General features: G+C 48.6%; 1 protein-coding gene across 2 annotated transcripts in view; it reads right to left on the bottom strand.

The window, feature by feature from the left end:
• The window catches only part of SYT6 (synaptotagmin 6), a gene marked incomplete at its 5' end in the record, with an annotated part of 60,867 nt that overhangs the window by 38,342 nt on the left and 250 nt on the right, over positions 1-22,275 (bottom strand). Inside the window, 2 exons of one of the 2 annotated variants that reach the window (XM_081305499.1) lie at positions 8,825-9,383; positions 10,870-11,218. In XM_081305499.1, the coding sequence (XP_081161625.1) occupies positions 8,825-9,383; positions 10,870-11,218 (908 nt within the window). Of the gene's footprint in view, positions 1-8,824; positions 9,384-10,869; positions 11,219-22,275 lie in introns of those variants that run through there. The other variant, XM_081305500.1, reaches the window with a different exon arrangement.

Raw genomic sequence — 22,275 nt, 5'->3', positions numbered from 1 at the left:
AGCAGAGCTGGGCAGAGCTGACCATCTGCATGCATTATTCAGTATGCTCTGGGTACAGGGCTGGGCCCTGGAGAGCAGTCTCCACAGCTCAGGGTTGGCCGCCCAGGCAGCTTTGCTCCCTGGGCACCTCCTGGGGCTTCCATTGACCCTGATTTCTCCTGCAGGCCTCTTTTGGAAAACTCTCTCTTTGCTTCAATTCTGGTATGGTCCTTCATGGGAGTCCAGGCACTTGGGAATTTAAGGTAGAATTCTAGGGATACTGAGGTCTTGCTACCAAATCCGCATGGAATGGGATACCTTGGCCTGAGTGGCTGTGATTGTGCTCGGGGTGCCCACTGTCCCTGTCCCAACCTTCTCCCCGGGGAATAGCCCATTCTTAGAAATGTCCCCTTTGGCACACTGCGAAGTCAACCTTCCTAGACCTTTCTGTCTGTCTCAAAAGGCTGCCCCCTCCAGACTCTAGACTCTACATCCAGCTTCCTGCTTAACATCTCCACCTTGATGTCCAAAAGGTAGCTGAAATATAGCATGTCCAAATCCGAGCTCCTGATCTTCCTCCCCAAATGGGTTCTCTAGGATTTTCTTTTCTTTTCTTTTGGTATGAAGGATTGTACTCAGGGGCTCTTAACCACTGAGGCACATCCCCAGCCCTTTTTTAAAATATTTTATTTAGAGACAGGATCTCACAGAGTTTCTTAGGGCCTCACAAAGTTGCTGAAGCTGGCTTTGAACTTGCAATCCTCCTGCCTCAGCCTCCCCAGCTGCAGGGATTACAGGCATGCACCACTGCACCCAGTTCAAGTTTCTAACCCAATGAACATCCATTCCATCTTGAGCTGCTCAGGCTAAAAATCTTGATTCTTTTTCTCTTTCCCTGTACCTTAGGCCCTATCTTCAATCTGTCAGCAAATCCTCCTGATTCTACTTTCAAAATATATTCCAGAAATCCGCCGCACCTCATACCTCTACCAGCATCTCTATTCCAGTCGCTCCCAGCTGAGTTCCTGCCTGTGAATTCATTCCTCACTTGCCAGCTCGAGAGAGCTTTTTAAAGTTTTGGCTCTTCAGAGCCTTACAAACTCTCCTGCTCCCTTTCCCTTCTCACTTCATCTGTTACTCTCTCTCCTCCTCCACCCTTTTTGGCTTCAGCCATGCAGGTCCCCTGACTGATCTTTGAACATCCAAGTGCTCTCCCACCTCTGGGTCTTTGCATTTGTCTTTCTCTCTGCCTGGACCTCTGATGGCTCTCTACTCCCCATCTTTCAGGTCTGCTCAAATGGCTCAAATGGCAGAAGCTCCATTTGAGCAAGGGCCTTGCTTACTGCCACGTCCCCAGTGCCTGGGCTGTGCTCGGTACCTAGAAGATGCTCAGAGAGCTCATTGTCGAATGAGTAGTTCTGGATTGTCACTTCCTTAACTCCCTCAGTTCCCTTTCCTCTTGGACTTCCTTCGGCTTGATACTCTATGATGGCCGCCCCTCTTCCTCCCTCTTTCTGACCGTGGGTGTTCCTCCGAGCTCAGCTCTTGTTCCTGAATTCTCCGCCTGCCATCTGTATGCCCCAACCCACTCACTCCCTCTCCCAGCTTTAGTAGTCACCTCTATCTCCCCTTATTCTTTCTAATGTGATTTAAATAATTGTGTTTCTTTGATTATATTTTTGCTTGCTCTGAAAATTCTGTTCAAGTGGAAGCTTCTTGAGAGCAAGGACTACGTATTGTGTCCCTTCAAACACCCTCTAGGACCTGAGGGTGTTCTTTGAGGGTGCATGGAAGACATCATGCTTCCCTCCTGCTTCCTCCCTGGTCAGGAAAGACCTGGGAGCCTGAGGTCTGAACTGGGCTCTCTAAAGGCACAGCATCAGCTGGTCATTGACAGCATCTGGGAGGCCTCATCCCAGGGTGATTCAGTGAGTCTCAGTGCATCAATTAGCCGGTTCTTCGTCTCCACTTGAAAACTCTTTCATGGCCACTCCTGGATCTCACTTGACTTATGTGGGTGTGAAAAGAGGAAAAAGGTGAAAGGGCAATTTTTTTCCAGGAGGTCTCCCTCCCTTTAGCATGATGTCCCCTGGACAACGGAGCCACTTTCCCACCTTCTCCGTCAGACTGTGAGGCTGTGAAGACAGGACTGAAGTTGAAGACACTCTGTTCCCAGCCCCGTGCCTGGTACACAGTGACTACCTGGCAAGCAGTTTCTACACAATGAAAAGAAATCCAATCTTATGTGATAGGGGTGCTCTCTAGATCCTTCTCCTAAACCAAAGAAAATAGAGAGACATATTTCCCTATCTCTGTTCACCATGTTTCTCTTTCTTTCTCTCCCCCCCCCCCTCTCTCTCGCCTTCACTGCCATTAAATCCTGCCCAAACACTTTCCTTCTCTAGAAAGTTTTCCAGACCAATCTCATCTGACTGTTTCTTTCCTCCATTTCTTCTAAACACTCTGCACAGGGTATGGAGGATAGTCGCTCGCGTAACTGTGTTATAAGCACTTGGAATCCTTCTGCCTGAAAGCGTGTACTCCATGTCTGAGGGGCCCAGAGGTCACTGAGCGTATTATACAGTTCCTGTTAGCCTGGGCCTTCTGCGATGGGGCTCTTTCTTTTCTGTTCTTTTCATAGCCTGGCCCACCATTCTGTATCCGACAAGTGTTCAATGATGCAACTGACCAGTACATAGTTGGCATTCAATAAATGTTTGTCAAGAGAGAGGATTGAATGTTAAACCCAAGATGCACAAAGGAAGAATGCTGGGGAAAAGGTAAAGGAATACCAGTGTCAGCACAATTGCAGGTCCCTAAAATGACCCAATTTTGAGACAAATGAGGGAAGCTAACCAGCCACAAGGAAAACCCAAGACGTTCTTCTGAACCCCTTGATGAACTGCACAATTTCAGTATCTATTTTCTGTCCCAAGAGCAAAGTAACCATGCTGCCCTCTGGCCATGCAAAGCTCTGTTGAAGACCTGGGTCCAAATTTTGTCTCTACAGCTCTCTGATGATACTGGCTATGTCACTTAACCTTGAACCTTCATTTCCATATTTACATATAAAGGACCATCATAAGGGTTTGGTGAGGATGAAACCTGATACAGAGCATGCTCTTGGCACCTAGTAGGAGCTTAGTAAGTAATGACCCACATATTCCTGGCACATGGGGGATCCAAAAGGAGGCAGGTGGGAGGGGACTGAGCTCCAGTGTAGGACTGCCTCAGGGGAAAAGAAAGCAAGTTTGTCGGTGGGGACTCCTTTATGGGCGGACACTTCTGGAGGACATTCCTCAAGGGCTCCAGGAGAGGACTGATTCACCAACACTGAAGGGAGGGGGGAGGGTATGGCTAGAAATTCTGCCCACTGACCTATCAAGAACTTTTCAGTGGGACAAGCTGAGGGAAGGTAAGAATCTCAGAACTTGGGAGATAGTTTAATAGGGAGGGAACTGCAGCCCCGAGAGAGGAAATCACTTTTCTAAGGTCACATAGAGAATGCAGGTCCTAAGCTAAGACAAGAAATAAAACAAGAACACAGTAGTCCTCCTTTATCTGTGGTTTCCCTTTCTGTGGTTTCAGCTACTCACAGTTAACCACAGTCCAGAAATATTAAATGGAAAATTCCAGAAATGAACAATTCATAAGTTTCAAGTTGCATGCCAGTTAGAGTAGCCTGGTGATATCTTGCTGTCCAACTCCAGCGTATCCACACTTTATACACTATCCACCCGTTGAGTGACTTAGTAGCTATCTTGGTTATCAGATAGACTGGTGTGGTACTACAGTGCTAGTGTCTAAGTAAACCCTATTTTACTTAATAATGGCCACAAGCCCAAGAGTACTGATGCTGTTGATTTTATCACAGTATATTGTTATTGTTCTATTTTATCATTGTTATTAAGAGTCCTGTGCCTAATTTTTAAATTTAACTTTCTCATAGGTATATATATTTACAGGGGGGAAAAACATAGTATATATAGTGTTGCGTACTCTCCAAGGTTTCAGGCATCCATTGGAGATCTCCAAATGTACCCCTTTGCATAAGGGGTGACTACTGAGATACTATCTAACAACCAGGTGGTCTGAACTGACATGGAAAGTCAGGCCTGAGAGTGGTAGAGAAGGGACCCACAGGCTGAGCCAGCAGGAAAGCATTAGGAGAAGAGGGCTAAGCCGGCCTCCTGGTCACCCCAGGTGGATTGTACATTACATTTTATATACCCCCTATAATACCACTGGGCTCGATACCATTATCATCTCCATTTCATTGATGCTGAAACTGAGGCACAGTTCAGATAATGTCCCGGGGTCTCAAACATAGACAACATAAAAGCTAGAATGCAGGGCAGATGTGTCTGGCACCAAAGACTGGGCTCTTTCTGCACTGTTCTGCTCATTCCCAGACCAGAAGCTATTTCACCACCCAAGGCTTCTCTTCCTCCCTACAGACCCTGAGTCTAGACTCTCAGGAAGTATACAGAGCGCTTTGCCACGCCTACCAACCCCTACCCTACACAAACACACACACACACACACACATATACATGTGCACGCACTCATGCACCTTCTAACCTGGGGTGGGGGGCATGGCAAGGCAGGAAGCTGGCCGAGTCCATTAGCACCACCAAGCACAACACATATTTATGGCACCAATTACAGCCTTCACCTCCCGCCGCAGTGAAGGCGCAGGAATGGCGACAGGAATAGTTGTGTGCATTAGGGTCTGAGGCCTCTGTAGCAATAACTACAAGATTACAGAGATGTTAGCAAATCCCAGTGACGACAGCTCTATTATAATGATAAATCTGCAGCTTTATATAGAAATAATGAGATGGGGGCAGAAGTGGTGGGGGAGGGGAAGAGCAGGGTGATGTTAGCCAGTCAAGGCTCTGGTTGAAGAGACATGGCACCTTTCTGGAAATGTCCAGGTCACACCACCAGGCAGGAGAGAGTGCGGCAGCTTCAGGGCAACCCTGTGCAGGGCTGGAACGAGCGCCACGGATTCACTTATTTCCTTCTTAAGATGAGCATCTTGATTCAGTGGAAGACCACAGGCCTCCAATCCGATCGCACCAGCAGACCTGCTTGCCTGCTTTTCACCCGCTGGCGGGTGCTGTATATTAATTAAGTGCTAGGCTGCCTGGGCTTCCCTCCAGAACAGCCTGAAGGTGAGGAGGCCAGGGTTCCTCTCTTGTGGCTTCAGATCTGCAATTAACAAAGAGCTAGACGTCTCCTCACATGGTTACTTCCCCGTCCCTAGCCTTGACACTCAAAAATGTTCAGTGGCTGACAGAAACAAGACCAATGCAACTTCATACCAATGCCAGTACTAGGGCAGCGACCTGCCTGGATCCACGTGCCAGGCTGAAGCTGGCTCTTGTGGCACTCATGAACCACAGAGCAGCCTCCTGAGGCCTAATTTTCACAGTGCCTCTCCTGGACAGCTTGTGGGTCCTCTGTGTTGGTCCAGATTACCTGATCTTTGGTTAGTCTCTACCTAGCTAGTCTCTTTGCCACCCCGGGCAATCCCGTGCCTCTAAAGAGATGCACAGGCAGGTTCCCTCCCCACCAAGCCTTGCTCTACCCATTTGCAAAATACTACTGAGCCACTCCTCCAGGAAGCTTCCCCAGGGTGAGTCCAGCTGCTTCTTCCTGATCCTCTTCTTGGACAGCATTTTAACTGAACTAAATGAGTCATCAGTCATTCAACAAGAGTGTGCTGAGTTCTTAGGCTCAGAGAACATACAAGAGAGAGCCCCCATAGGACAGAGCCATGCCTGAATCCTCCACAGGGACTCAGGTCTCTAAGACAGAGTATGATGGGGGTATATCCTTGGGACACAGAGGATACATAAGAGAGGTGGTGAGTGCAGGAGGCTACAGAGAGACTTTAAAAGGTGGAATGGTTTGGGCTGGACACAGGTGGGGGATAGGTTGGCCTAACAGCGCCCTTGTGAGCAAGAGGCAAGAGGCAGGAATGATGGGCATGTTGAGGACCAGGCTGACTGAGGCAGAAGAGCTGCCATTCAGAGCTCAGGTCCAAAGTATAGCTCCAAGGACACAATCAGGTCCACAGGAGATATAGGAGCCCACTTTCTGTTGCATCCATCTGTCCCCCACAGCACTGGCTACAGGATTTCATACATACTTAGGGCTCACATCATTCCTAGTGACTGTGACTTGGGTCTCCCTGGTTCCAAAATAATTAAATTTTCACACTCTGCACCACAAAGCAGGTAAAAGTACCAGTGTATTAGTATCCTTTTCCCCAACTCTGCTGGAGTCCTCGCCTGCCAGAGTTTGAGCCTATTCCTAAGGACAATGCTGGTGGGGCTGCAGGTGGGAGGGCCCAAGGGACTCACCTCAGGAGGAATCTCCAGCTCAGACAGACTGCAAGCAAGATAGGCGTGTGAGCCTGGTCCCCGGCTCTGCAGCTCTGCAAATGGCTTGGCCTGGACTCAGCTCCTGACTGGAATGCATCCCTTTCTTCTTGGCCTATCAGGTTATTTATACTCATCTTTCTCTACCGATTATAATTCCCTCACCTGGGAGAACTCCCCAGGCTGTCTTTACTCCTGGGGCTCTTGGAACCATACACAATACACAGTATCTGCTGGTTTGCTCTGCCAGCTACCCAACGCACGTTACCTGTCTGTAATTAAATTCCCGCGGGTCAAAGAGGCTGCCTTCTATCACAGCCCCTCCTTCACCTCCTCAGGACCTCAGATGGTCTCAGGAGGAGGTCTCTAATGACACTGGCTTGGGAGGATGAGGTGGTGAAGATATGTCCAGTGCCCTTTAGGCGATCTGTCTTTTTCTGAAGCTGGGCTGGGGAAGTGGGTTTGGGACAGTGACAAGGTTCCAGAATGCAGGAAGTTAGGTCCGTGCTTGAGCATGGACTGCCTACTCCAGGACGAAGTTGCTACTCCTGTCTGGAGCAGGGAATAAGAAGGTGGGGACTCCAGCAGGGGACAGAGGAGGCTCCTTGGAAGGTTGAGCAGAGACAGCTCTGCAGCCCCTGAACCTCACAGCCCTGGACATGGCCTCAGTGTGGGAAAATCGAGTTACTCTTCACCTGTCCAGTCACCATAATGAAGCTGCCACCTTAGGAGACACGAGGGAGGAGCGGCACCAGATGTAGACTTCAAAGTGATTTATGTTGCTCCTGGGCCTGGGCAGGCGCACAGCCGCCGTTCAGCCAGCCCCATCTTCCGACCCGTCCGTCTGGCTCCTTGTGTGGGATATCATTTCAGTAAAGCTTACGTGGGAGATGCACAGCGACATTCGGTTGGACTGGTCAAAGTCAGCCCTGGCTATGAGAATGTCCCCAGACATCCTTCCTGGGGCAGAAGTGGAGTCCCCCACCCTATCTCTCAGAACCAATCAAGATTTGTGCCCTTGATCAATGACAGCAGGGACTGATTTTCCCAGCCTTCCTCCTTACAAATTCAACAAAGATATCGAGTAAGGACTGTCCAAAGGCAGGATCTGCAGACAGAGTACAGTCAGCCCTCTAACTCAAATATGGCTCATCCAGGGAGACCCTCAACCAGGCAGAACTCAAGACATTACATAGAAGCCATGGGAGCTTGGCAAACATGCACCTGCTCTCAGCCACCCAGGTGGGCTCCAGGGGGCATGTATTAGCTACACTCTCAGGACGTGGTACACAGCCTTATCAGCTCAGGGGACTAAAATATGCCATCCACACCTAGTAGGGGCTCAGGGTATGCCTTCTCTAGTTCTCTGTGCCAAGTTTGTCCTCTGTGCTTTTAAAAACCAACTTGAACCTCAACTTTTTGAGACCTTCCCTGGTCAGTTCCAGTTGATTGTGAACAGCCCAGTGTCTACTCTAACATGTGGATTAGCCAACTGCCCCATATCCCAGACCACCCTGAGAGGATAATGCTGAAGACAAGGGACTGCTGTGTGTAGTCATTAGTGTTGTTCGTTAGATAGATGGTACGATTGCTTTGCTCCTACCATTTTTATAGTAAGAGTTGCCATATGAGGTTGGTACTGTGGCACATGCCTGTAATCCCAGTGACTCAGGAGATTGAGGCAGGAGGATTGCAAGTTCAAGGGCAGCCCAGGCAATTTATAGAGACCCTGAGCAACTTAGTGAGATCAGGTGTCAAATTTAAAAAAAAAAGAAAGATAAGAAAAGGACTAGAGATGTAGGTCAGAGGTACAGCACCCCTGGGTTCAATCCCCAATACAGTTTAAAGTGGAAAAAAAAGGGGAGGGGGTTCTAAGTCTTGCTTTGGCTAATGACATATGCCACAGCTGCATGGAAGTCTTAAGGAATAATGCATGATTTGCCATATCCTCTTCCTCCTGATGTTTAACTGTGGGAACACACATTGAGATGGAGCCTGGGTTGGCTTGGGTTCCTGAGTAAACTGGGTAGGGCCCCCAGCCAAACTGCAAAGTACATGTAATATGAATGAGAAATAAACCCTGGTCGTCTTAAATCACAAAATCCTGGGATTGTTTGTTGCCGCTGTATAACCTGGCTCATCCTGACTGATAACAACTTGTTCTTGATTGCCTGTTCCCAGTTTCTAATATACATCAGTAGCCTCAGTAGATGTTGCTGGGTGATTCAGTCCACAGGACTGGCCCAATTCTTACCTTTGATCAAGGAGACATGTACAGTTTTCTAGATGGAAAACCTGAGGCTTAGTAAGTAGACGGAACCATCTCAGAACACACAATCGGAATCAAAAGATAAAAACTCCTCTCCCTTCCCACCTCATGGTAGCTCTTCTATCCCCCACCCCACCCAACCCAGAGCTGTGAATCCACAATAGCCAAGGAACAGTGCTCTACTCACACTGGTGGCATACTGGATGTCCTTCCAGATGGAGGTTTCCCGGGACAGGTCGGAGGCCTCAAAGAGGTTGTCCAGGATGACCTCCCCAATCATGTCATGGCGGGAAAAGCGGTCAAAGTCAAAGACACTGAGATGCAGCTTGCGGTCAGCCAGCTCCTCATAGGGGACAGGGAAGTGGAAGTTCTCATCAAAGGTGGGGTTCAGGGTCTTGCGGTGCACCCGTGTCTGCAGCTTGCATTTACGGTCAGGCAGGAGGTAGATCTTGACATAAGGGTCAGAGCTTCCACAAAAGTCCTTGGCAGGGAGGTCAAAGGCCTTCAGGATGCGCACAATCAGGGTCTCACTCTCGTAGTCGTAGCGTAGGCTAAAGTTGATCTTCCCACAGCTCTTTGCGGCCTCGGACTTGGCTTCATCGCCGTCCACTGACTTCTGCTTGTAGAGCTCAGGCTTGATGCGGCCGATGCTGGTGGGCTGTTCTGCCGCGGGTGGCAGCTCATTGCCATAGTCTACGCTGGAGACGTGCATCTGCCGTGGCAGGTGGCGCTTGAAGGACGTGTGCCTGGTGGAGGGGGCAGAAGAGTGTGTCAGGGCTCAGGAGGAGGGGATTCTGACAGACCCAACTGTGTTGGCCCTGGCCCATCCTACCCCTGTGGCTCACCTTTCCTCCCTCTTGCCGATCCCACTTCCCCTCTGCACACACTCTGTGCACAAGGTTGGCTGCGAGCATTTCGTGTCTTAATGTATGTAAAGCAGTTGGAATGGAGCCTGGTGTACAGCAAGTTCAATGAGCGTTAGCCATTGTTATCGTAATCATTTCTCCCTGCTTTTCTGTCATCTGCTTTCTAGGTTTCTCTCCTAACTTGGCGTAACTGTGGTTCCTCCATGAAGCCATGACCCAGCCTTAGGACCTCTCCTCCTCATCATCCTCATGATCCTCATCACCAGCAACACCATTTATGATTTACCATAGAGCAGGCAGTAGAGGGGTTAAAAGTACAGGCAGATTGCATCGGTTAATTTTGGCTCTGCTACTTTTCTAGCTATGTGACTTTGGGCAAGTTATTTAACCTCTCTGTATTATAAAAATAAGGATAATAAAAGTAGCAATCATTTAGGATTGCTGTAAGGGTGAAATAGATTAACATATAAAATGCTCAGGACAGAGCCAGGTGTAATAATCAATATATGTATTAGCTCTCATTAATATCATATGGATTCTTTAATGGACACCTCACAACAAACAGTTGGGGAAAGTGAGGTTTAGGGAAGGCAGCCAACTTGCCTGAGGCCATATGACAAACTCTGTCCCTGTGATTGCTAGCACTTTCATTCCTGCCCTTCCAGTCTGAAGACCAGACTCCCTTTTCTTTTGGTTGGTCCCTGGGAGCCTGGAGAGACATTGCAGGGGCTCAGGAATCCACCAGAGCACTAAATTTGTGTAAATACAATTTCTTGTACATGTATGCACCACATCTTTTAAAAGTGTTTTCTGAATTTAGAGTAGGTTTTTAATCACTGTCTGTTGTCAGTATTGTTTTGAATTAAAGGATGTCTTGTGTACAATTGCTGTCATGCAAGGAGCTCTGGAGGGTTTTAAAAGAATCTTCATTCTCAAAATGTTGGCTCTTGCTTTTACTCCCATGCACTGTGGACTGTAGCTATGGGGTTTCTCTGACATGTCTTCACACACCATGAATGTTCATGCCTCTGGACCTTTGCATATTCTCTTCCCCCCTGCCTAAAGTTTTTCCTTCTCTTCAAACTCCCAACACCCTGCTACTCCACTCTTATTCTCCCCACATCCACACCTATCCCAAGTGCACACCACATCCACAGCACTCCACCTTAACATTTCCCCTTTAGTGACACCTTTCCTGCGGCCCACATCTTCCTTGCATGGACCACGCCCTTTGATTTATTCTTTAGTCAAAGGACACATGCTATTATTCCTGGTCTCTGATCTTCACAGGCTGGAATCTCATTAATGCATCAAAAAAAGGAAGTTGGCCATGTGAGGGTTAGAAAAGGAGGGGTGGCCCCTTCACCTGGTGGATGATGCTGGCTCTGTGGTCTGTCGCTGCAGCCGGGTGTGACGCATGATGTGCTCCTTAACTGACATTTGTACCTCCGCCGGGATATCTGGAGACGTGTGGCTGATCTTCACGGCGGCCTCCAGGAAGCCCAGGGTGCTGGGGTCCTTCAGCTTGTCCGCCATGTTGCCTCTGGAGCTGGGACTCTGGAGGGCCTCCAAAGGAGGGTTAGCAGCAGAGGGACTGGAGGCCTCCTTGTTCCTCCAGGGCATCCAGCACAGCTTCCAAAAGAGAAAGAGAAAAACTGCCACCAGGGCCACGCCACACACAATAACTACCAAGGCGAGGAGGCTGACAGAGGTGCCTGCCCTCGGCACGAGCCGGGCAGGGAGGGACAGAGACAGACAGGAGAGCAGGTGACAGTGTTGGGGGGGGGGGGTGCGGCACACAGAAGGGACGAAGACGGAAGAAGAGAAAAGAATGGTCATGAGAAAAGCTCCCAAGTCTGAGGGAGAGACGGTCTTAGGGTTGACTCCCGATGGTCCATTTTGTGAAATATCTGCAGCCTTATGTTCACCTCCGTCTGGTTTCTCCAGGGTTATCCCCACCCCCCACCCTCCACCAGTTTGGGGAGCACCTGGCTGCCTCTCCTACTGCCTACTGACATGTGCACCAGGAAGGCAAAGTGATTTAAATGGCAGTCTAAGCAAATGTGCAAATTCGTGAAGCATGCATGTTTAGATGCCGTTGGAATTTCTATTAGAGATGTTACTACGGGCAGACTTTTAACAGTGATTTTTGGTATACAGATCTCCTCCCCAACTGGCTGTGAAGCCCTGTGGGGTGGGGGTGTAGGCTAGTTAACTCACCCTCCCCTCTTCTTTGTCCCACCCCCATTGGGCCCAAGGCTGGAGCTCATTGTGTTGACTTCAGGGAAATGGGGTTGAGCCTCATCTCCTTGAAGGCAGAGACTGGCTGCTTCTTCCCACAGCCCTGCATGCAGGAGGACCCCATGAATACTCGTGTTGACTTAGAATCTGATCTATACAGTAGGTCAAAGCTAACCTCAAAATACAAATGATTCTGATAGCCCTCCTCCTCCATTTCTATGGCTCTTTGAGAGCTTTGCTGCAAAGCTGGTATTTTTAGGCACAGTGGTTGATTTGGGGGTGGACACTCACTGCCCCATGCCCAGCCCACTCCTGAACCAAGAGATGCCCATTATCTCAGCAGAGCTGTAGCGGGGTGCCTGCCTTTGTGAGAAATCACTCAGCAGACCTCATCCACTTCCCTCCCCAAACCTGGGAATGAAGCTCTGAACCTCAGGCCTCTTCTTGCTCTGAGTAAAGTTAGAAGGCTCTGAACCAATGGCTTGCTTGTGGGCCAAATGGTCATCGAGTAAAAACGGTCACTGTGGACAAGTCAGCAGAAGAGTTTTGTTTGGCTTGCATTATGACTGAAAAGTCACCAAATTACATACATCATTGCCCTAGATTTCTGGCTTTTCTGGAAGAAGCTGATGACTTGGTAGCTGGACTTAGGTTCTGCAAAGTGGGAACTGGCGACTCCTTTGAGCTCCCTGCCAGCTCAACCTGGCACTCCCTGTTCCCCGCGGCAGGCTGGTGGGGTTGCAGTCGCTGGATTAGTCTGCTTCAGTGCCTTAATAATCTTAGGACTGATGGTGAGGAATGACTCCACAGGTACTGAGGCCAGGCTGTACCTTTACAGATGGGAGCAGTGTCCCTGAGCAGAGATTTGCCTGCAGTTACAGGTTGGTTAGATGCAGAACTCAGACCAGGGTCCAGATGCCCACTGCCCAGCCTGGCACTCTCTGCACTGTCCTGGTCTGTTTGTCCCTGGTGAAACCACAGGCTCCTGGAGGCTATTGTGATCTTGTTCTTTTCACATTGACTTGACTCATGAACTAGCATAGGAACTGGCACATGAGAGTGAGCGAGTGAATGAATGGCATATAAAAGGGTGCAATTATCTCTCTCTCTCTTTTTAAAGGGTGTGATTATCTCATTTAAATTAAGTTTAACCAACATTTACGGAGCATTTGGCATGTGCCAGGTTCTGAGCTAGGCTTGGGGTACAAAGATGCCCAGTCCTTCCTGGAGGGAGGCTGGGTACTTTCCCTGAATACAGGTTCAAGGAAAGCTGTCTCACATCCAAAGGGATCTGAGAAGGAGGTGAGAACTTCAGCCACACTCTCTGGGGAGCCAGCATTGCCTTTCAACTCCCTGTTGCAGCTAACTTTCCTAGATCCACTACCAGGTACCTCCATGAAGAGGGAATAATAGCAGAGAATCTTCTTCAAGTTCCTAGCCACATACCACCACCTCTGTCTCCTGCCCAGACCCTGCACAGAGACAACAGGGCCTTCCCCTGGCCAAGAGATGGGGCTCATCCTTCCTCTAGAGACTGCCAGGGACCAGAAAAATTGATTGATTCTAAGTTAACGACTAGGTTAAAGGTCTCTAGTGTGGTGAGCACATGCCTTGGGGCCACAGGAAAAGAGATCATTTTAATGTATATTTATCATCTCATATAAGAAATCAAAAATTTATATGCAGATTGATAGTAATAACAGCATTTTATTATTGGGTTTAGTCAATTTATTCAACATGACTACGTCCAAGGTTCAAAATGCTTTTGATATACTTGTTCACTCAATCCTTTCCAATGAAATAGGGTACAATATGATCCTGATTTTGTAGATATAGAAACAGACACAGAGAGTTATATAGATTGCCCAGGTCATGCAGCCCGTAAGGGGTAGAACTGGGCCATAACCCAGCCAGTCTGGCTCTTCAATTTCACTGCTATAGAACACGTATATAACCTGGGGACAAGTAAGCATCTATTGGAGGTACTAACTCAATATTTTTTTGTTATGCATTCATGATCTAAATGGCTTGGGGACTATTTTTCTAAGCCTTTATCCTCCCGGGATCATCAGGAAAATGACTACAGATATATGTGTCCTTATTCTGTGTGTCGGGCCATCTCCAGACCCTTCAAATCTATTCTGTTAACAGCTGTTCTGGATGCATCCTCTGCAATATGAGTCACCTTAAAACAAAAGGTATTTCTAGGGCCTTGCTTTCCTTTGATCATACATTTTGCTTGCTCTGGTAATAATTAGAATTTTAATGAGAAGGGGGGAATGAGGGGGAATCCAGAGAGTATAGAGTGCATTTAAATGTTCAGGCTGACAAAAAAAAAAAAAAAAAACTGAATTCATAAATGAAAAGAGAGGTGGGGGAGGGGAGGGGCCCGGGGAATCAGTTTTTTCTCAGTGTGGTTGCTATTTTGATTGCTTCTCCACGTGACCCCCAGCTGTTGTTCCCTTGGAGCCGTGACTCCCTAATCACAGAGGCAGAAGATATGGATTATTGGGAATCAGCACCCAGCACTCGATACTGGTTATATAAGGCCAGGAGGCCCATCCTATGCCTGGAGGATCTTCTTCCAGGAGAGCCTGGGCTTTTGACATCTCACAGGCAGGCAATGCAAGGAAAATTGGCTTCCAAACAGAGAGGATTCATCCATATGGGGTATGCAAGATAGTGAACATGACAAAAAGAGCGGAATCAGGCCAGGGGGAGGAGATGATTATAGAGGATTTAACCCCTTTAAAAAATCACCCCATGCGGCCTTGAACTCAACCAGCCTTCATCCCCTGGTGTGTTAGTCAGATTTGCGTCACTATAACACACACCTGAGATAATCAACTTATAAAGAGAAAAGGTTTATTTTAGCTCACAGTTTTAGAGGTTTTAATCTGTGTCAGTTGATCCTATTGTGACACATCATGGTGGGAACATGTGGCAGAACAAAACTGCTTTCCTCAAGGCCAGGAAGTGAAACAGAGAAAGGGAGAGGGAGGTGCTGGGGTCTTGCTTTCTTCTTCAAGGGCACACACACAATAATCTGAAGACCTCCACCTTTTCATGCTTCCTCCACCTCCCAATAGTGCCACTCTGGGAAACAACCTTCCAACAAATGCCTTTGGGGGACATCCCAGATCCAAACCATAGCATCTGGGGAAAGGTACACTGAAGTTGGGAAGGGATGCAAGCTCCTTCGGTGGCCTAAGGACTAGGCCCAGGCCCAGATGACCTAAGTTGTATACCTTCCTACCTTGGACTTTTGGGGCCAACACATCAGTACGTGTCGCCTCCCTAGGAAATTACAGGTGACAAATGGCCTTCAAAACCCCTTTCCCACTCACAGTTTGTTTGAACTTCAGCCCTGGGAGGCAGATGGAATTCTGAGGGCACCTCTGGCCCCTCTCCGAGTTCTGACCCTGTGATCTTCCTGTGTATACCTGGAGTAGCCCCTGGCCAAGAGGTAAGTCTCCAGTGACAGAGAAAGTGCTCAACACAGCACAGCAAAACAGAAAGTACTTTCCAAGTGTCTGTTTTCTTCCTCTGACTCTTCTTCTTACTCTCTCCTTCTGCTTAAAGAGAAAGAAGCCTAGCTCATGAAGCTCAGAAGACAGGGCTCATTGAAAGTCCATCTCCATTTTAAACTGTTTGACAAACTGTGTAACCTTTCTCAGCCTCAGTTTTCTCATCCATTAAACGGAACTACTACATTATTTACCTCATAGGGTCCTTGTGAAATTTAAATGGGGTCAAAAGTGTATCAAAAGTGCTGAGGTCAGCGCTTAAGAAGGTAGCAAGTAGTAGAATAAACGTTAGGCTATTTTTTAATTAGAATTGCCTAGTTTTGAACATCCCTTAGTTCTGAGATTTGTTTAGTGGGCAGAACACCTGCAAACCATGAACGATAATATAGATAGCTTTAACCTTATCATTACAAACCAAGAATAATCTTGCCAGCAGAAACAATATAACTATTTCCTACATTTCCAGGACCCTCTGTGCTTTGAGACACAGCACAGACCATGTCAAAGATCACACATTTCCAAGTTTCTATTAATATCTGTTTGCTTGTTACTTTCCCCCTTGTTACCGTTACCACCCAGCTGGTGAACAAGAGTTCCAAAGAGTTCCAAAGAATAAAATCGTGAAAGAAAAATGTACAATCAAGAACATCCTATGTTCTTGCCAAGTTTCCTGGAAAAAAAAAATTTTTTTTATACCAGGAATTGAACCCATGGGCACTTAACCACTGAGCCACATCCCTAGTTCCTTTTATGCTTTATTTAGAGACAGGGTCTCACTGAGTAGCCTGGGGCCTCAATAAGTTGTTATGATTGGCTTTGAACTCACGATCCTCCTGCCTCAGCCTCCTGAGCTGCTGGGATTACAAGCATGCACCACCACACCTGGCAGTTTTTCTGGAAATTAAGGAAAAGAAGTCCATTCCTGTTCCAGTAGCCCTTGGGCTTCTGGTTTGGGGAAACAGAGTTGCCTATGGAAGAGAAAAAAGCTATGGGATTCGGCTTTGGAGACACACCTCAATGACATGGCATTGTACAGGAGCACATGGCTTTGAACGCTGGCTGGGGGACTGGACTTCACAGGTGCTAGGAAGCAGGGTAGACATCTCAGATGGGCACTCATGCCAGAATGACCACAGAGCACATTTTATTCACATTACTTTCTAATTGTGTGACCCTGAACTAATCCTTTAACCTCTCCAAACTTTGGTTTCCTATCTTACTTAGTGGGGGATCTAATGACTCCTATCTCACAGGATCACTGGGAATATCACATAAGGTAAGACTTTGAGCACAGATACTGGTATATGATGAATACCCCCCAAAATGCAAGTTGCTGTTATTCTTTGTGATTTGTGGGTTTGTGGGGGATGTGTGTGTGTGTGTGTGTGTGTGTGTGTGTGTGTAGGACAATAGTTTACTGTGTACAGAACAGACCCAAAGGGAGGCCTTTGAGGAACAGAAGGGAGATACCAGATGAGATGGCAAAGCATCTGAGGGACCCCAGGACCCTCTACTTTCCTGAAGTTAAGATCCCCCTGAAGGCCATCATGTTAAGACCTGCCTATTACCATCAATGAGACTGGGTGCCAGGGTGATGGCCCATGGCCTCCCTCCTCTTCCAGAAAATGCTATGCTATTAATTAGCAGCCCAGATCTTGCTTCTCACCCCTCTGACAATCCTTTCTCCAGAGACAGAGCCCTGGGCCCCCTCCCCTGCTCTCCGACCATAGTGCTCAGATTCCTCAGCCAGTTCTTATCGCTTGCTATTGTTCCAATTTTTCTAATGGGCTCCCATGTCAGGAAAATCCTTTTTGTAACAGTCACAGGCATTCTTGCTAACAGATCATAATTGAAAAGATAAACTGGGGGGAGGAATCAAGAAGAAAGGACCATTTTCCTGCTTTCCCCAGTGCCTGGAGCTGCTGGTGGACCCTCAGGAATGTAAGTGCTCAGACCCTGCAGAGCAGAAGCTGCCTTAGCCTAGCTGTCCTTCAGACACAGATGGAGCCATGGGCAAAGCACAGCCCAGGGACCAGAAAGCAAGTAACACAGAGGCCCAACAGTCTAAAGGAACAGTTTAGGCTGGGAAGATAGATCCATTAATATTAATGATTTTATAGGCTATTTATGTCTACACAGTAAACACTGTGCCCTTTACATTATCTCATTTAATCTTTACAGCTTCCCAGAGAAATTGGTGTTCACCTTTTAAAGATAAATAAACTAAGGATAGAGATGTTAGCTAAGTAACTTGTTCAGGGTACACTGCATTAAGAAGGAGAGGTGGGATTTGAATCTAGGATTTTCTGATGCCAAGATCCAGGCTCTTGAATCAGGCATCTCAGGGCACTGGAAGTGCAACTGAAGAACTATAGGATCAAATTGTGGACAGAGAGGGGAAGCATTTCTAAGTTGTGATCAATAGAAGATGGTGAGGGGCGGGGGCATCCTCTAGTCTTAGGCCTGAACCTTGAACTTGGGCAGAGTCCTGCAGACTTGGATTATGACTGCCCCCCCCCTCCAGCTTTCTTCTTCCCTGGAAAGTAAATATCCTGCAGTAAATATCCAGCCACCAGACAAGTAACCAGTGGCCCCTGAAAAGTACCATACAGACATATGCCTGAGTGTGTGTGTGTGTGTGTGTGTGTGTGTGTGTGTCTGTTGGGAGAACAGAGGCTATTCTGTGCTGAGACTCTGACATGTACATTAATGATAAGCTCTGTTGTGGCTTGTAAATTCATTAGGAGAACTGGATTTAATTAAAATGCAGGGTTAGGGGAATGGGGAGTAGAGGGCCACTGTGTCCTTCCCTTCTTTAGAGATCCAAGACCGACTACCTATGGGGATAATTAGCAGAATCCAAACAGAGAAGGAATTAATGTTCCTGGTAAACCTGTGAAGAGGGAAGACAATGCCAAGCTAATTACAGCCACACCAAGCCCACTTCCACCATCATTAAGGAACTCAGAAATGTATTGGAGACTAATGTGTCATAGCTAACAGAGCATTGACACTAACTTAGCAATCATTAGTATTAGCATTTTGGCAGATGGTAACTGTACCTTTCTGCCTGACCCATCAGGACATGTAGCCTCTCTGAATCCAAGATCTAGGCTGGAGCAATGGAGGGGAGGGGCAGAGAGAAAGCCAGAGAGATTCTTTTCTGTCTGTCCTCTTCTCTGTTTGTATCTGCAACTAGTGAAAGGAAAGCTCTGTGTGGGTCCTTGGGGAGCAGGAAAAAGAGTTTAGCACTCCAAAAGAAAAGGGAGAGATAAAGTGTCATTCTATCTAGAGCACCCAGATCAGGATGCCCTGCTCACTTCTGCTGTCACAGGTTCCTCTGACTGAAGATCCTGGTGGCTCAGTCCTTACAGGACCTTCTTCTCAGCAGGACTGACAGAGATGCTACTTAGCTCAGTCCAGACTTTCTCTTACCATGCTCTCCCCAACTTCAGACAACTCTACACAGACCCTAAAGAAAGCTGGCCTGATCCTAATGCCTCAATGCCAGTCCTAATTATTTGCAGCCATATGTTTTACCCCTGACTCTGTGGATGGTAAAAGACAGAGTAAAGTTGGAACAATTAGAAAAACATGCAGCTTTTGTACAGAGCTTGAAGGGATGATGCACACTGAAACTGTCTTCCCCACTTGTAGTTGCCACGTTCAGAGGGAGAAGAGAACCATCTAGGACTATAAGTGCTAGATATTAGACCTCACTTGAAGAAAACTAAAGCTTAAAAATACACCGAAGTTAGAACATCATCCCATGGGTGCTTCAGGATCGGGCATTGTTCCCTTCTTCAAAAATGGCAAAATTTGCAGGATTCTTTCCTTTCAGCAAGAAGAGTGAAGGAGTAGCTGATTATTCAATTGTAGAAACAGGACTCTGTTTTAATGAAATGTTGTACACTTAATTTGCCATCACACACAGGGAAAACATTCTCTGTGTTGCAAAAAACCAACTTCAAAGCCAGGTGGCTAAATCACAGACCATCTCCAGAGTCATTAGCAAAGTGAATAAACATCACATGCAGCTCAAGGCCAAGGGTAAGCTGGCTGTCAGTCTGGGAGGGGAGAGGCAGCTTGGGTCTCCCATTGAGTCCCTGCATTTTCTAGAATATCTCTGCTTACTACCTTGAGCCCAGAACTCACACTCCCCACACCTAACCCTCTGCAACTTGGCCTAAGGGAAGAGATCATTCATTTCTGCAAGGCACATGATACAGGAAAGGTGAAGAACTGCTTGTCACCCTAACCGTAACCCTAACCCTAACTTGGGTGGGTGTATTAAGGGAGAAAGCAGTCCCTATGCCTTGAGAGTTTTTAAAAAGAAGGGCATTTGCTTTTAGCTCAAACAGTTGGGGCATGGGTGTTTCCAAGTCAGTGTCTAATTAACTGAGATTTTCCACGCAATTCCTAGCATTGATTCTGGCACATTGGGAGGGTCTCAGTAAATGATAGTGGAGTCTGTATCTCAAGAGTGTTACTAGAAATCCCATGAGTTAGAGACTCAGAACAGGAGGAAGGCAGGGGAAAGCGTTAAATGATAAAAGGAGCTGGGCATGCTCTACCCGCTTGCATTTTTCATAAAACTGCAAATGACAAGATCCAGCATTTCTCTGACTGGAGATTCTGGACTCAGGCAGTGGCGGTGAGATGTAGGGAGTAGGCTGGGAGGTGAGACACCTGGAGCTCTGGTCCTGAAGTCTACACCATCTCCCCAGACACTGTGCTCACCTAAATTCTTAAGGTCCCAAAGCTACTCTCAACCACTTTCTTTCTTGTGCTATGACCCAGGGTCTCCTCTCTACTTCTTCTATCCCTTTCAGTCTCCAAGCTTGGCTCTTGGGCTTCCTGGGGCTTGTGACTCAGCAACCAAAGTTCAAGTTCCCCAGGGCTGACAACTCAAACTTGCCTTTTGAATCAGCCTGCAGGGAAGGCATACTGATTCATCTGGACTGACTGACTCTTACCCCTCAGGCTTCTCTCACCCTCAACCTGGCTGTCCAGGCACCTGTCATTCCAGACTAAAGGGCATTTCTCTGGACAGAACACCAATGCCTCCCTACTGCCTGGATGTGCTACACACAAACACCCCAACAACCCCCATCCCCACCACCAGGATTTCTGCCCTGAACAGACAGGGGGAATTCGACAGGTGTGTTCTCACCCTCTAGGCTGGAGATGGGTCATTGGAGGAAAAGACAGAAGAGAGCTAGGTAATAAGGGGAGACAGGAAGTGACTCTGGCTTGAGGAAAATTCTCTATCTGGTGGGTATGGGGAGTTGGGTGGTGTAGAAGCAGATGACACCAGAGAACCAGAATCTAATAATATTTGGGGAGCCTAATCTGTTCTGAGAATTTCCAAGGAAAACCAACTGCCCAGCCTTAATCATTGTACCATCCTCTAGAAGTTCTCCATGTCTAATCTCCATCCCTTCTGCTGCAGTAATCAACCCATTGATTAACTATTGAGAGAGAGAGAGAGAGAGAGAGAGAGAGAGAGAGAGAGAGAGAGAGAGAACATGCTAGCACAGGAACCCCTACAACTCGTACAGGTCAGAGGTGAGCTCCAAATCACCAAAAGGCTGGATATAGACCAGTCACACATACACAAGCCTCCCCTTAGCTCTATTTCTAACGCGGAATACTCCTCTATTTCCCACCCTTAACCTCAAATGAAACTAGGGCTCTGGAGCCTGCATCCCTGGGGAGCTTACCCCACCTGTACATGCTTGTGGAACCTCCACTTCCGACCCTGGCCTCTTGTCCCTGGAGAAGCGGGTGGGAGACTAAATGCCCACTTCTAGCGACCCCCTAAACCTCCTCTCCCATGCCAGCGGTGTGGAGCCACCGGGAGACTCCCGCATATCCCTTGGCCCAGCGCCAATGAGGTGGGGGGTGGAGGGACAAGGAGAGATGGAGTCTGCGGAGTCCCAAGGAACCCCAGCGCCTTGGTCCCTGCAGGATCTCCCCACCCCCACTCCGCATTCTTCCCAGCCGGTCCTCCGGAGGGGACGCGACCCTGTACATCCTCCCACCGGCACTCTCCACGCAACGGGACAAAGAAACCCCACTGCAGCCGGCAAGCGTGACCGCAGGGCACTGGTGCAGCAGGTAAATACCCAGGGCCAGCCCCTGGTCACACCGCCGATCCTTCTGCGGCTCCTGCCGCCAGGGCGCGACAAGCCATTCCCGCTGTCGCGACTCCTGCGAGACGTCGCAGCTGCACTCCGGGCCCCGGCCCCGCGGGGCTCGGGCTCGGGACTCACCGGCTCCGGCGAGCTCGACTCGACTCGGGCTCCCGCCTGCACTCGGCGGCCGCCTGGGGCTGCGTCGGGCGCAGAGTGCGCGAGGCTTGGGCAGGAGGCGCCCTCTTGGCAAAGTCGGCGAGAGGCACCGGCTCAGTCGCGCACCCGCCGGGAGTCCGAGTGAGTCAGAGGGAGACCGAGGGAGCGAGTTATAGGGGCGAGGGGGGTGTGGGAGGAGGACGCCGCGACAGCCTCCCCCACTCCGCCTCCCCGCCCCCCGCCCCCCATCGGAGACGCAGAAAGCCACTAGCAGCGCGAGAGACACCCGGACACAAAGACCTCGTGCCAGCCGCAGACCCAAGTTTCTCCCTAACCCAGGGGGCTCGGCGTTTACTGAGAGAACAACGGACGGTCAGATCAACTGATGAACTCTAGCACCTGGACACTTCCAAAGGGGACAAGCTTTTTCAGTAGCCAGTACGTCCCTCGGCTCCTGTTGGATCCACTAACCCCTCCCCCGGCAGATAGCCTGTAGGGCGAGCCCAGAAACGCGAGGGAAACTGAGGCCCCGAGGGTGTCGTCTCCGTGGAGCTTTCCGCCGGGCCCCCACAATAGTCACTCGAGAGGGGCAGGGGGTTCTGTCTCTCCCGATTCCCTTCAGATCTCTCCTTGCCCTGCAGGAGATGGGCCAGGGGACGGTGTGAGGCTGGTTGCGAATCCAGAAGCCCAGGCTGGAGTTCTCGCTCCATC

The sequence above is a fragment of the Spermophilus citellus genome, assembly GCF_964194105.1.
Source record: "Spermophilus citellus genome assembly, chromosome: 9".
NCBI classification, from domain to species: domain Eukaryota; kingdom Metazoa; phylum Chordata; class Mammalia; order Rodentia; family Sciuridae; genus Spermophilus; species Spermophilus citellus.
The sequence above is the reverse complement of the archived record's forward strand: the minus strand, read 5'-3'. Positions and strand labels throughout refer to the sequence as shown.